Raw genomic sequence first — 13,969 nt, forward strand, 5'->3', positions numbered from 1 at the left:
CGCTGACCAACTGGCAAGTGTCTTCACTGAAATGTTCAACCCCTCCCTGTCTGAGTCTGTAATACCAACATGTTTCAAGCAGACCCCCATAGTCCCTGTACCCAAGAACACTAAGGTAACCTGCCTAAATGCCTACCGACCCGGAGCACTCACGTCTGTAGCCATGAAATGCTTTGAAGGGCTGGTCAAGGCTCACATCAACACCATCATCCCACAAACCCTAGACCCACTCCAATGTGCATACCGCCTTACCAGATCTACAGATGATGCAATCTCTATTGCACTCCACACTGCCCTTTCCCACCTGGACAAAAGGAACACCTATGTGAGAATGCTATTCATTGACTACAGCTCAGCGTTCAACACCATACTGCCCTCAAAGCTCATCACTAAGCTAAGGACCTTGGGACTAAACACCTCCCTCTGCAACTGTATCCTGGACTTCCTGACGGGCCGCCCCCAGGTGGTAAGGGTAGGTAACAACACATCCGCCACGCTGATCCTCAACACGGGGGCCTCTCGGGTGCGTGCTCAGTCCCCTCCTGTACCATCATTAAGTTTGCTGACAAAACAACGGTGGTAGGCCTGATCACCGACAATGACGAGACAGCCTATTGGGAGGAGGTCAGAGACCTGGCCTTGTGGTGCCAGCACAACAACCTCTTCCTCAACGTGATCAAGACTAGGGAGATTATTGTGGACTGCAGGAAAAGGAGGGCCGAGGACGCTCCCATTCACATCGACGGGGCTCTAGTGGAGCAGGTTGAGAGCTTCAAGTTCCTTGGTGTCCACATCAACAACAAACTAGAATGGTCCAATTACACCAAGAAGGTCATGAAGAGGGCACGACAAAACCTATTTCCCCTCAGGAGACTGAAAAGATTTGGCATGGGTCCTCAGATCCTCTAAAGGTTCTACAGCTGCAACCTCGAGAGCATCCTGACTGGTTGCATCACTGCCTGGTATGGCAACTGCTCGGCCTCCGACCGCAAAGCACTACAGAGGGTAATGCGTACGGCCCAGTACATCACTGGGGCTAAGCTTCCTGCTGTCCAGGACCTCTATACCAGGCGGTGTCAGAGGAAGGCCCTAAAAATTGTCTAGTACTCCAGCCACCCAAGTCATAGACTGTTCTCTCTGCTACCGCATGGCAAGAGGTACCGGAGTGCCAGGTCTAGGTCCAAGTGGCTTCTAAACAGCTTCTACCCCAAAGCCATAAGACTCCTGAACATCTAAACAAATGGCTACCCAGACTATTTGCATTGCCCCCCCCCCCTGTATTTTACACTACTGCTACTCTCTGTTATTATCTATGCATAGTCACTTTAATAACACTACCTACATGTACATTTTACCTCAATTACCTCGACTAACTCTTGCCCCCGCACATTGACTCTGTACCAATACCCCCTGTGTCACATCTTCTCCTGCTCCTCCCCTTCGCCATACAACGTCGCCGGAATACTAACCACCGGTCCTGGGATTCATCATTACGCACAGATTACGCTCATCATTACTCGCACCTATTAATCATTATGATTCACATCTGGACTTCATTACCTTCATCATTTCCTTCCATAATTTACTTTATATGTCACGCGCTTATGTTCATTCACCAGTTGGTATTGTTTTTGTTTACCGGCTTGTAGCCACATGGAATTGTCTCGTTCCTGGTTTTGTTGTTTTATTAAATGTTTCACCTGCACCTGCTTCCTACTCACAGCTCCATTATTACACCCTGTATATAGCCTCACAATTATTTTACATTTATTTTTTATTTTTTTAACGGCATTGTTGGTTAGGGCTTGTAATTAAGCATTTCACTGTAAGGTCTACACCTGTTGTATTCGGTGCATGTGATATACAATTTGATTTGATTTGAAATACAGGCAAATCCTTGATGAGAACCTGCTTCAGAGTGCAAGTGACCTTAGACTGGTGCAAAGATTTACAGTTCCAGTCAAAAGTTTGGACACACCTACTCATTCAATGTTTTTTCTTTATTTTTACTGTTTCTTACATTGTAGAATAATAGTGAAGACATCAAAACAAAATATATTTAATATTTGAGATTCTTCAGAGTAGCCACCCTTTGCCTTGATGACAGCTTTGCACACTCTTGGCATTCTCTCAACCAGCTTCATGACAAATGCTTTTCCAACAGTCTTGAAGGAGTTCCCACATATGCTGAGCACTTGTTGGTTGCTTTTCCTTCACTCTGCATTCCAACTCATCCCAAACCATCTCATTTGGGTTGAGGTCAGGTGATTGTGGAGGGCAGGTCATCTGATGCAGCACTCCATCACTCTCCTTCTTGGTCAAATAGCCCTTACACAGTGTTTAACACTTTTTTGGTTACTACATGATTCCATATGTGTTATTTCATAGTTTTGATGTCTTCACTATTATTCTACAATCTCGAAAATTGTAAAAATAATGAAAAACCCTTGAATGAGAAGGAGTGTCCAAACTTTTGACTGGTACTGTATGTTCCAACAGAACAAGGACCCCAAGCATACAGCCTAAGCAATGCTGGAATGGCTTCAGAACAAGAATGTGAAAGTCTTTGCTCGGTAGCAGGTAGCCTAGCGGCTAGAGCATTGGGCCAGTAACCAAACGTTTTTTAGCACTACACAGCTGATTCAAATGATCAACTACTGATCAAGCTTTGATAATTTGAATCAGATGCGTAGTGCTAGGGCAGAAAACTAAATATGCACCCCTTGGCGTCCCTAGGACCGAGTTTGGGAAACGCTGCATTATGGGGTATTGTGTGTATTTCACAGCAAAATGTGAAATAAGTCAAGGGGTATGAATAATTTCTGTAGGGACTGTATCATACAACAATGGATGTAGCAACTGCAGATTGCCCCTTTAAGGCATTATAAATGTTGTTTATTTCTCTCATTACTCCTACCATTAGAAAGGCCTCTTAGTCCCATTGCACACATATAAAAGCATGCACAAATGCGAGGACACACACACACATACACATAAACACATACACACACACACACACACACACACACACACACACACACACACACACACACACGCGCGCGCGCGCGCGCGCGCGCACACACACACACACACACACACACACACACACACACACACACACACACACACACACACACACACACACACACACACACACTCTTCAACAGTGATGGAGAGAAGAGGGGAGGCAGAGGAGAGGATGGAGGGATGTTTAAAGAGAGAAAAGAAGGAGGAGAGAGGACTTTGATAGAAAACCTCCAGACTTCACTACCACCTGCTGTTTTCTCTCTCTCTCTCTCTCTCTCTCTCTCTCTCTCTCTCTCTCTCTCTCTCTCGTGCTCTCTATCTCTCTCTCTCTCTCTCTCTCTCTCTATCTCTCGCTCTCTATCTCTCGCTCTCTATCTCTCACTCTCTCTCGCATGCTCTCACTCTCGCTCTCTCTCTCTCTCTCTCTCCCTCTTACAGCTAAGTCTCTGAATGTTGCTAGGGACATTGTTTTGTATTGGAGGCTATACTGAGTTCTTCGTCTTTCAAAAAATTTGTGCAGTCCACTTTTTAACGTGCAATACTTTTTCAATTCAGGGTATTACCTCACCTAGATAAGCACCCCATGTCCTACATATTTTTTGGTGGTATCTGCAAACTTGAATTTTCCATTTTTCAGGGTCACAAAGTGAACAAGTTTGGGAACCACTGTTTGCAATGATATGGCCAGTACAGTATTTCAAACCATATAAGGTGAAAAGTAGTTTTGTACTACCGTACAGATACTGAGTGTGTGAACCTCCCCAGAGGAATGAAGCAGCGTATCTCAACACTCTCTAAAGAAACACTGCTTCTTCTACCCTGGGTAGCCACTTACTGTTATTAATATGAAATATTTAATATCTATTAATATTTAAATGTGGTGAAAAAAAGACCCAAACTTTTACCATTTATCAGACAGAACAAAAGGGACATCCGGTGTGCGTGTGTGCATGTCTCTGCCTGCCTTTGTGTGCTTGCGTGCCAAGGACATGTGTGCGTGCGAGTGTGTGTGACGGTTTAGTCAGGGGTTAATCTGTTGATGTGGTCTTGAAACAGAATACTATTATAGTCCATTCAGTTTCCAGATGCCCAAGGCCCCAGGCGGACTTCTCCTCTTCCGCTGCTCTTTTAGTTGTTATTTAACCAATTCATTGAGCAATCTTCGCTGATGGTGCGACAATTAGCATGCACAGTGCCTTCGGAAAGTATTCAGACCCCTTGACTTTTCCCACATTTTGTTACATTACAGCAGAAGTCTAAAATGGATGAATTTTTTTTTGTCATCATCAATGTACACACAGAAAGCCAAAATGACAAAGTGAAAACAGGTTTTTAGATTTTGCTCATTTAAAAATAAATAAAATGGAAATACCTTATTTACATAAGTATTCAGACCCTTTTGCTATGAGATCAGGTGCATCTTGATTCTATTGATCATCCTTGAGATGTTTTTACAACTTGATTGGAGTCCACCTGTGGTAAATTAAATTGATTGAACATGATTTGGGAAGGCACACGCCTGTCTATATAAGGTCCCACAGTTGACAGTGCTTGTCAGAGCAAAAACCAAGCCATGAGGTCGTAGGAATTGTTTGTGGAGCTCCGAGACAGGATTTCTATTTTTTTTATTTAATCTTTATTTAACTAGGCAAGTCAGTTAAGAACAATTTTTTATTTACAATGACGGCCTACCAAAAGGCAAAAGGCCTCCTGCGGGGGCTGGGATTAAAAAATAAATAAAATATAGGACAAAACACACATCACGACAAGAGAGACAACACAACACTACATAAAGAGAGACCTAAGTCTTGGAGGATTGTGTTGAGGCACAGATCTGGGGAGTTTCTGCAGCATTCAAGGTCCCCAGGAACACAGTGGACTCCATCATTCTTAAATGGAAGAAGTATGGAATCACCAAGACTCTTCCTAGAGCTGGCCTCACGGCCAAACTGAGCAATTGGGGGAGAAGGGCCTTGGTCAGGGAGATGACCAAGAACCCAATGGTCACTCTAATAGAGCTCCAGAGTTCCTCTGTGGAGATGGGAGAACCTTCCAGAAGCACTCCACTAATCATACCTTTATGGTAGAGTGGCCAGACGGAAGCCACTCCTCAGTAAAAGGCACATGACAGCCCGCTTGCGCTGGTCTGATGAAACCAAGATTTAACTATTTTGCCTGAATGCCAAGCGTCACCATTGGAGGAAACCTGGCATCATCCCTACGGTGAAGCATGGTGGTGGCAGCATTATGCTGTGGGGATGTTTTCAGTGGCAGGGACTGGGAGACTAGTCAGGATCGAGGGAAAGATGAACGGAGCAAAGTACAGAGAGATCCTTGATGAAAACCTGCTTCAGAGCGCTCAGGACCTCAGACTAGGGCGAAGGTTCACCTTCCAACAGGACAACGACCCTAAGCACACAGCCAAGACAACACAAGAGTGGCTTTGGGACAAGTCTATGAATGTCCTTGAGTGTCCCAGCCAGAGCCCAGACTTGAACCTGATCTAACATCTCTGGAGAGACCTGAAAATAGCTGTGCAGTGATGCTCCCCATCCAACCTGACAGAGATTGAGAGGATCTGCAGAGGAGAATGGGAGAAACTCCCTAAATACAGGTGTGTCAAGCTTGTAGCATCAAACCCAAGAAGACTCAAGGCTGTAATCACTGCCAAAGGTGCTTCAATAAAGTACTGAGTAAAGGGTCTGAATACTTATGTAAATGTGCAACAACAAAAAAAAAATGTTCTGCTTTGTCATTACAGGGAATTGTGTGTGGATTGATGTGGGAAATAAAACTATTCTATCCATTTTAGAATAAGGCTGTAACATAAAAAATGTGGAAAAGTAAAAGGGTCGTATTACTTTCCGAAGGCACTGTATTTAGCTCATTTCTGTTGTTTAACCTATTTAAAGAATTTGTGATTGTATGGCGTCATCCGACATCCCTGCTAGTGTTCTGTTTCTCTCACTAGCTATCTAACGATTCTTTCTCTCCATTTTTCTCTCTCACCCGCCCTCTCTCTCCCCTCCTTCTCTGTCTCTCTCCCCTTCCCACCCTTTCTCTCCCCCCTCCCTCCCTCCCTCCCTCCCTCCCTCCCTCCCTCCCTCCCTCCCTCCCTCCCTCTCTGTCTCTCTCCCCTTCCCACCCTTTCCCTCCCTCCCTCCCTCCCTCCCTCCCTCCCTCCCTCCCTCCCTCCCTCCCTCCCTCCCTCCCTCTCTCTCTCTTTCCGTCTCTCTCTCTGTCTCTCTCCCCCCTCTCTCTCCCACTATCTAGTCATTCATCTCGTCACAGATTGGCTTCATAAATGAGTCAGTCTACCCAGAGCTCCATGCAACATGTTATACCCACAGGGGGAGTTGAGATATTTTGGCAGATGATGAAGTTTGTGACGTCATCTTAATTAACGAAGAGATGAAATGATAATGTTTCATTTGCAGGTCGGTTGGTTCTTGCCTGTCAATCGAGAGTCAATGTAAGTTATTTAACTACAGAATATGAGAGATGCTTTGATTGGCCTGTATTCTGTATTGAGTAGAATGATGCTTGTCATTGTTTTCAACTTCACCTTTCTCACCTTCACCTCTCTCATAAGTGTTTCCATCACTACGTTCTGCATCTCCTCAATGGAGCAAACAATTATCATTTGGATCAAAAAGATGCTGACTTGAGTGACTTTCCCTCTGTCTCTTTCTGGTGGAAGCAATGTGCAGGTAGAAATGTCATGTATAGAACTGACATGTCTACCTCATTTCCTATTCTAAAGTACATGACAGAGAATGTATGTTCTAAACAGCATCTATCTAAACATAGACACCCCCCTCCCCCCCAATACTTTGGAGTGCTGTAGCTAAGTGTTAATGAGTCGACCAAGTTCAATTAGATAATGAGGATCTATTTTATTCTCTTCGATTCTATTCTTACGAGCTGCTTTATATTATGAGATTGTCCACTCTACTGTGATGAGAGCTAAGAGAAGTGAAGGGTTAATTGTTTGTGCGTGCGTGTGTGTGTGCGTGTGCGTGTGCGTGTGTGCGCGTGCGTGCGTGTGTGTGTGTGTGTGTGCGTGTGTGTGTGCGTGTGTGTGCGTGTGTCTGTGCAGCAGCTAGTTGTGCATTGAGGCTGAGTGTGTGTACCAGAAGTCCCCAGAAGAATAGTAAACTGACAAAACATTGACCAACTGGGGACATTTTGTTGGTCGCCACAAGGTCAAATGCTATTTCTGGGTTAAGGTTAGGGTTAGGGTAGGGTTAGGGGTTAGGGAAAATAGGATTTTGAATGGGACCAAATTGTGTGTCCCCACGAGGTTAGTTATACAAGGCTGTGTGTGTGTGTGTGTGTGTGTGTGTGTGTGTGTGTGTGTGTGTGTGTGTGTGTGTGTGTGTGTGTGTGTATTCTCTGTCTTTCTCCGTTCCCTACATACAGTTAGACTAGTGCCTGTCTCAGTCTTTGTCTCTAATGGCACCCTATTCCCTATGTTGTGTGACACCCTATTCCCTATGCTGTTTGATACCCTATTCCCTATGCAGTGCACTATACGGGTGTAATTTGATTAGAGTCACTATACGGGGAATAAGGGTGTAATTTGATTAGAGTCACTATAAGGGGAATAAGGGTGTAATTTGATTAGAGTCACTATAAGGGGAATAAGGGTGTAATTTGATTAGAGTCACTATAAGGAGAATAAGGGTGTAATTTGATTAGAGTCACTATACGGGGAATAAGGGTGTAATTTGATTAGAGTCACTATAAGGAGAATGAGGGTGTAATTTGATTAGAGTCACTATAAGGGGAATAAGGGTGTAATTTGATTAGAGTCACTATACGGGGAATAAGGGTGTAATTTGATTAGAGTCACTATAAGGGGAATAAGGGTGTAATTTGATTAGAGTCACTATAAGGGGAATAAGGGTGTAATTTGATTAGAGTCACTATACGGGGAATAAGGGTGTAATTTGATTAGAGTCACTATAAGGAGAATAAGGGTGTAATTTGATTAGAGTCACTATAAGGGGAATAAGGGTGTAATTTGATTAGAGTCACTATACGGGGAATAAGGGTGTAATTTGATTAGAGTCACTATACGGGGAATAAGGGTGTAATTTGATTAGAGTCACTATAAGGGGAATAAGGGTGTAATTTGATTAGAGTCACTATACGGGGAATAAGGGTGTAATTTGATTAGAGTCACTATAAGGGGAATAAGGGTGTAATTTGATTAGAGTCACTATACGGGGAATAAGGGTGTAATTTGATTAGAGACACTATAAGGGGAATAAGGGTGTAATTTGATTAGAGTCACTATAAGGGGAATAAGGGTGTAATTTGATTAGAGTCACTATACGGGGAATAAGGGTGTAATTTGATTAGAGTCACTATAAGGGGAATAAGGGTGTAATTTGATTAGAGTCACTATAAGGGGAATAAGGGTGTAATTTGATTAGAGTCACTATACGGGGAATAAGGGTGTAATTTGATTAGAGTCACTATAAGGAGAATAAGGGTGTAATTTGATTAGAGTCACTATAAGGGGAATAAGGGTGTAATTTGATTAGAGTCACTATACGGGGAATAAGGGTGTAATTTGATTAGAGTCACTATACGGGGAATAAGGGTGTAATTTGATTAGAGTCACTATAAGGGGAATAAGGGTGTAATTTGATTAGAGTCACTATACGGGGAATAAGGGTGTAATTTGATTAGAGTCACTATAAGGGGAATAAGGGTGTAATTTGATTAGAGTCACTATAAGGGGAATAAGGGTGTAATTTGATTAGAGTCACTATAAGGAGAATAAGGGTGTAATTTGATTAGAGTCACTATATGGGGAATAAGGGTGTAATTTGATTAAAGTCACTATACGGGGAATAAGGGTGTAATTTGATTAGAGTCACTATACGGGGAATAAGGGTGTAATTTGATTAGAGTCACTATAAGGGGAATAAGGGTGTAATTTGATTAGAGTCACTATAAGGAGAATAAGGGTGTAATTTGATTAGAGTCACTATAAGGAGAATAAGGGTGTAATTTGATTAGAGACACTATAAGGGGAATAAGGGTGTAATTTGATTAGAGTCACTATAAGGGGAATAAGGGTGTAATTTGATTAGAGTCACTATAAGGGGAATAAGGGTGTAATTTGATTAGAGTCACTATAAGGGGAATAAGGGTGTAATTTGATTAGAGTCACTATAAGGGGAATAAGGGTGTAATTTGATTAGAGTCACTATAAGGGGAATAAGGGTGTAATTTGATTAGAGTCACTATAAGGAGAATAAGGGTGTAATTTGATTAGAGTCACTATACGGGGAATAAGGGTGTAATTTGATTAGAGTCACTATAAGGAGAATAAGGGTGTAATTTGATTAGAGTCACTATAAGGGGAATAAGGGTGTAATTTGATTAGAGTCACTATACGGGGAATAAGGGTGTAATTTGATTAGAGTCACTATACGGGGAATAAGGGTGTAATTTGATTAGAGACACTATAAGGGGAATAAGGGTGTAATTTGATTAGAGTCACTATAAGGGGAATAAGGGTGTAATTTGATTAGAGTCACTATAAGGAGAATAAGGGTGTAATTTGATTAGAGTCACTATAAGGGGAATAAGGGTGTAATTTGATTAGAGTCACTATAAGGGGAATAAGGGTGTAATTTGATTAGAGTCACTATAAGGAGAATAAGGGTGTAATTTGATTAGAGACACTATAAGGGGAATAAGGGTGTAATTTGATTAGAGTCACTATAAGGGGAATAAGGGTGTAATTTGATTAGAGTCACTATACGGGGAATAAGGGTGTAATTTGATTAGAGACACTATAAGGGGAATAAGGGTGTAATTTGATTAGAGTCACTATAAGGGGAATAAGGGTGTAATTTGATTAGAGTCACTATACGGGGAATAAGGGTGTAATTTGATTAGAGTCACTATAAGGGGAATAAGGGTGTAATTTGATTAGAGTCACTATAAGGAGAATAAGGGTGTAATTTGATTAGAGTCACTATAAGGGGAATAAGGGTGTAATTTGACCATGAATCAGTCTCTCATTATTGACTCTAACAGGTTTCAGGTCCAAGAGCTCATCTCATGTTAATTCCTGTCTCTAATAAAGGGGTTTTATAGACTCCCGAGTGGCGCAGCGGTCTAAGACACTGCATCTCAGTGCTTGAGGCGTCACTACAGACACCCTGGTTCGATTCCAGGTTGTTTCACAACCGGCAGTAATCGGGAGCGTTGTCCGGGTTTGGCCGGTGTAGGTCGTCATAGTAAATAAGAATTTGTTCTTAACTGACTTGCCTAGTTAAATAAAGGTCAAATAAAAAATAGACTCATAGGGATGTGTTGGTCTCTCTGGCCCCGTGCACAATCAAGTTGTACAACTGATCTACAACACATTCTGATGTGTTGGTCTCTCTGGCCCCGTGCACAATCAAGTTGTACAACTGATCTACAACACATTCTGATGTGTTGGTCCCTCTGGCCCCGTGCACAATCAAGTTGTACAACTGATCTACAACACATTCTGATGTGTTGGTCTCTCTGGCCCCGTGCACAATCAAGTTGTACAACTGATCTACAACACATTCTGATGTGTTGGTCTCTCTGGCCCCGTACACAATCAAGTTGTACAACTGATCTACAACACATTCTGATGTGTTGGTCTCTCTGGCCCCGTGCACAATCAAGTTGTACAACTGATCTACAACACATTCTGATGTGTTGGTCTCTCTGGCCCCGTGCACAATCAAGTTGTACAACTGATCTACAACACATTCTGATGTGTTTGTCTCTCTGGCCCCGTGCACAATCAAGTTGTACAACTGATCTACAACACATTCTGATGTGTTGGTCTCTCTGGCCCCGTGCACAATCAAGTTGTACAACTGATCTACAACACATTCTGATGTGTTGGTCTCTCTGGCCCCGTACACAATCAAGTTGTACAACTGATCTACAACACATTCTGATGTGTTGGTCTCTCTGGCCCCGTGCACAATCAAGTTGTACAACTGATCTACAACACATTCTGATGTGTTGGTCTCTCTGGCCCCGTGCACAATCAAGTTGTACAACTGATCTACAACACATTCTGATGTGTTGGTCTCTCTGGCCCCGTGCACAATCAAGTTGTACAACTGATCTACAACACATTCTGATGTGTTGGTCTCTCTGGCCCCGTGCACAATCAAGTTGTACAACTGATCTACAACACATTCTGATGTGTTGGTCTCTCTGGCCCCGTGCACAATCAAGTTGTACAACTGATCTACAACACATTCTGATGTGTTGGTCTCTCTGGCCCCGTACACAATCAAGTTGTACAACTGATCTACAACACATTCTGATGTGTTGGTCTCTCTGGCCCCGTGCACAATCAAGTTGTACAACTGATCTACAACACATTCTGATGTGTTGGTCTCTCTGGCCCCGTGCACAATCAAGTTGTACAACTGATCTACAACACATTCTGATGTGTTGGTCTCTCTGGCCCCGTGCACAATCAAGTTGTACAACTGATCTACAACACATTCTGATGTGTTGGTCTCTCTGGCCCCGTACACAATCAAGTTGTACAACTGATCTACAACACATTCTGATGTGTTTGTCTCTCTGGCCCCGTGCACAATCAAGTTGTACAACTGATCTACAACACATTCTGATGTGTTTGTCTCTCTGGCCCCGTGCACAATCAAGTTGTACAACTGATCTACAACACATTCTGATGTGTTGGTCTCTCTGGCCCCGTGCACAATCAAGTTGTACAACTGATCTACAACACATTGACACCATGCTTATGATACAATTAATATCCCAATCAAAGTGTATTTTTCACGTACATAGTTTTGCAGATGGATAGGGGGTCCCTGAACCTAAATCTGCATCCTTGATACACACGGCCCTGGTGTTTTCTGACTAATGAAGTTGGTTTTCTGACTAATTTGGTTGGATTTGTTCTAGAATATTCCGATTTTGACACATTGTGATTTGGTGTGTAGTAGCTGTGTGTATGCACTGTATCCTGGCAAGAGGGCGTATTGGTTTATTCTGTGTGTGTGTGTGTGTTTGTGTGTGTGCGTGTCTAAAGATGAAGTCGGCTGGGGTGGTGGAAGGAGGACTGTTCACAGAGAGTTACTGCAACATCTGTAATGCCCAACTTATCTCCGAGTCGCAACGCACAGCACACTATGAGGTGAGTCTACATCACACACGCACGCACACACACACACACACACACACACACACACACACACACACACACACACACACACACACACACACACACAGACACACACACACACACACACACACACACACACACACACACACACACACACACACACACACACACACACACACACACACACACACACACACACACACACACACAGACACAGACACACACACACAGAGAGGAAGAGGCCTGAGCGAGAGGACGAGGGCAGGGGTATGAGTGTGGGGTAATCAAGAGGGGAGAGTGTGGTGCAGGGATTTACCATGAGAGGGAGAGAGACAGTGCCAGGTAGAAGGATGGATGGATAGATAATGGAGTGCTGCTAGTGGGTGATAACATGCCTGAGTCCAGTCCAGTCATGCTGCTCCACTGCCCCAGTTAGATCATTCCCCTGGGAGTCAAATACCATCCTCTCCCTGCCTGACTCCCTGCCTGCTCCTCTGTCCATCACACTGCAGGTGTGTGTGTGTGTGTGTGTGTGTGTGTGTGTGTGTGTGTGTGTGTGTGTGTCCCTAGTGCATCTCAGACTCAGACCCAGGCCCAGCATTACCTGTCAATGTTTTCCCTCTTATCTTTCTCCCTCCCACCCTCTCCTCTTTCTTTCTGTCTTCTCCATGATCACTTTCTACATATTCACTTTCTACATGTTTGTTTCACAATCCACCACTCATTCGTCCCTCCCTCTCTTCTAAATCAAATCAAATCAAATTTAATTTTATATAGCCCTTCGTACATCAGCTGATATCTCAAAGTGCTGTACAAAAACCCAGCCTAAAACCCCAAACAGCAAGCAAAGCATGTGAAAGAAGCACGGTGGCTAGGAAAAACTCCCTAGGAAAAACTCCCTAGAAAGGCCAAAAACCTAGGAAGAAACCTAGAGAGGAACCAGGCTATGAGGGGTGGCCAGTCCTCTTCTGGCTGTGCAGGGTGGAGATTATAACAGAACATGGTCAAAATGTTAAAATGTTAAAATGTTCATAAATGACCAGCATGGTCAAATAATAATAATCATAGTAGTTGTCGAGGGTGCAACAAGCACGTCCGGTGAACGTTCTCTACCACTCTGTCTCTTCCTCTCTTCTCTACCACTATGTCTCTCCCTCTCTTCTCTACCACTATCAGTCTCTCCCTCTCTTCTCTACCACTATCAGTCTCTCCCTCTCTTCTCTACCACTATCAGTCTCTCCCTCTCTTCTCTACCACTATCAGTCTCTCCCTCTCTTCTCTACCACTATCAGTCTCTCCCTCTCTTCTCTACCACTATCAGTCTCTCCCTCTCTTCTCTACCACTATCAGTCTCTCCCTCTCTTCTCTACCACTATCAGTCTCTCCCTCTCTTCTCTACCACTATCAGTCTCTCCCTCTCTTCTCTACCACTATCAGTCTCTCCCTCTCTTCTCTACCACTATCAGTCTCTCCCTCTCTTCTCTACCACTATCAGTCTCTCCCTCTCTTCTCTACCACTATCAGTCTCTCCCTCTCTTCTCTACCACTATCAGTCTCTCCCTCTCTTCTCTACCACTATCAGTCTCTCCCTCTCTTCTCTACCACTATCAGTCTCTCCCTCTCTTCTCTACCACTATCAGTCTCTCCCTCTCTTCTCTACCACTATCAGTCTCTCCCTCTCTTCTCTACCACTATCAGTCTCTCCCTCTCTTCTCTACCACTATCAGTCTCTCCCTCTCTTCTCTACCACTATCAGTCTCTCCC

General features: G+C 43.5%; 1 protein-coding gene across 1 annotated transcript in view; it reads left to right on the forward strand.

Moving 5' to 3' along the window:
* Nucleotides 1–13,969, forward strand: part of LOC106589753 (zinc finger matrin-type protein 4) — a 139,511-nt gene that overhangs the window by 24,260 nt on the left and 101,282 nt on the right. The window contains exon 2 of the mRNA XM_045710423.2: nucleotides 12,113–12,217. Coding sequence (XP_045566379.1) covers nucleotides 12,113–12,217 — 105 coding nt within the window. The remainder of the gene's footprint in view (nucleotides 1–12,112; nucleotides 12,218–13,969) is intronic.

This window comes from Salmo salar, chromosome 28, assembly GCF_965601325.2.
Source record: "Salmo salar chromosome 28, fSalSal1, whole genome shotgun sequence".
In the NCBI taxonomy this organism is placed as follows: domain Eukaryota; kingdom Metazoa; phylum Chordata; class Actinopteri; order Salmoniformes; family Salmonidae; genus Salmo; species Salmo salar.